Here is a 1,251-nt window from a genome sequence, read left to right as displayed (position 1 = left end):
TCCTAACCCTAACCCTAAACACGTATTCATTTGCACACGCGGATTAGGGTTAGGGTTAGGATCGACCACTCAAGACTAGCTAGCGCGGACGCGCGACTGCGCGTTCGGGTCCGCGCTGCTTTAGTAGTACCCAATATTTATTGAAAGTTAATAGAATGTATGTATTTGAATGTCCTGGTAAGCTTTATAGTCAACAACAAAAGAATACTGCAGATATTTCTTTGTAAACGAAAACGGAACAAAAACGCTGAAGGTCTGTGCGTGCATGACAAAAGAAAACAAAAAACTAAAAAGAGACATGGAAGAGATTTCACGCCGCTAAAATATATAATTACCCTCAGAAAATTATGCTTGTATAACAATAATAATATGAATGAATTAGAAGTGAAGGTTAATGGAACTTCACCTGTGACAAGGGCGAGCCGTCCTGCTAAAAGACCAGCAGAAGTCATAGTCGGGTATTAAGAAATAATATGGAACAGGAAGTGACGTTCCTAACGGCGTTCGAGTGTGGTTGGCACTAATAGAGAAAGAACGGGTAGACAAGTCGGACGTTGATCTCACTCATTATATTATGGAAGCACGTAAGTACTGAAAATTGATTAGGAATAGAGACATGAATGCGCTATGTCGGTATGGGACGTTCGTTCGCACATGTACGTTGGTAGCAATGACAAGCCTTATATGGGGTTCGTGGAGACTATTTTAAATGTAAAGAAAGGCGGAAGGAAGGAAGGAAAGTGAGATATTCCATGACGTTCCTCACGAAGAAATGTAAGGCTATGCAAAAAGTGGATCTTTTCTGTTTGGCTGCCAAGGACAGTTTCTTATATTCTTTTCTGCTCTAGGCACAAAGCCTGAAATTTTATTTTGGTAGGGGGCAGTCGATTAGATCGACCCCAGTACGCAACTTGTACTTAATTTATCGACCCTAAAAGGATGAAAGGCAAAGTTGACCTCGGCCAAATTTGAACTCAGAACGTAAAAACAGACGAAATACTGCTAAAAACTTTGCTCAGCGTGCTAACGTTTCTTATTTCTTTATTGCCCACAAGGGGCTAAACATAGAGGGGACAGACAAAGGGATTAAGTCGATTACATCGACCCCTGTGCGTAACTGGTACTTAATTTATCGACCCCGAAACGATGAAAGGCAATGTCGACCTCGGCGGAATTTGAACTCAGAACGTTTCTGCCAGCTCGTCGCCTGTCAATTTCTTATATTGATGAATAAAAAGCCACAAATGTTCC

General features: G+C 41.4%; 1 protein-coding gene across 2 annotated transcripts in view; it reads right to left on the bottom strand.

Annotated features, from left to right (window-relative positions):
• LOC106877798 (estradiol 17-beta-dehydrogenase 8) overlaps positions 1 to 554 on the bottom strand; it is a 17,121-nt gene extending 16,567 nt beyond the window's left edge. Inside the window, exon 1 of one of the 2 annotated variants that reach the window (XM_014926813.2) lies at positions 407 to 554. In XM_014926813.2, the coding sequence (XP_014782299.1) occupies positions 407 to 452 (46 nt within the window). In that variant the 5' untranslated portion in view covers positions 453 to 554. The remainder of the gene's footprint in view (positions 1 to 406) is intronic. The other variant, XM_052975348.1, reaches the window with a different exon arrangement.
• Between the last annotated feature and the right edge of the window lie 697 nt (positions 555 to 1,251).

This window comes from Octopus bimaculoides, chromosome 21 (assembly GCF_001194135.2).
Source record: "Octopus bimaculoides isolate UCB-OBI-ISO-001 chromosome 21, ASM119413v2, whole genome shotgun sequence".
Lineage (NCBI taxonomy): Eukaryota > Metazoa > Mollusca > Cephalopoda > Octopoda > Octopodidae > Octopus > Octopus bimaculoides.
Note: the sequence above shows the minus strand (reverse complement) of the source record. Positions and strands in the feature narration are given on the sequence as shown.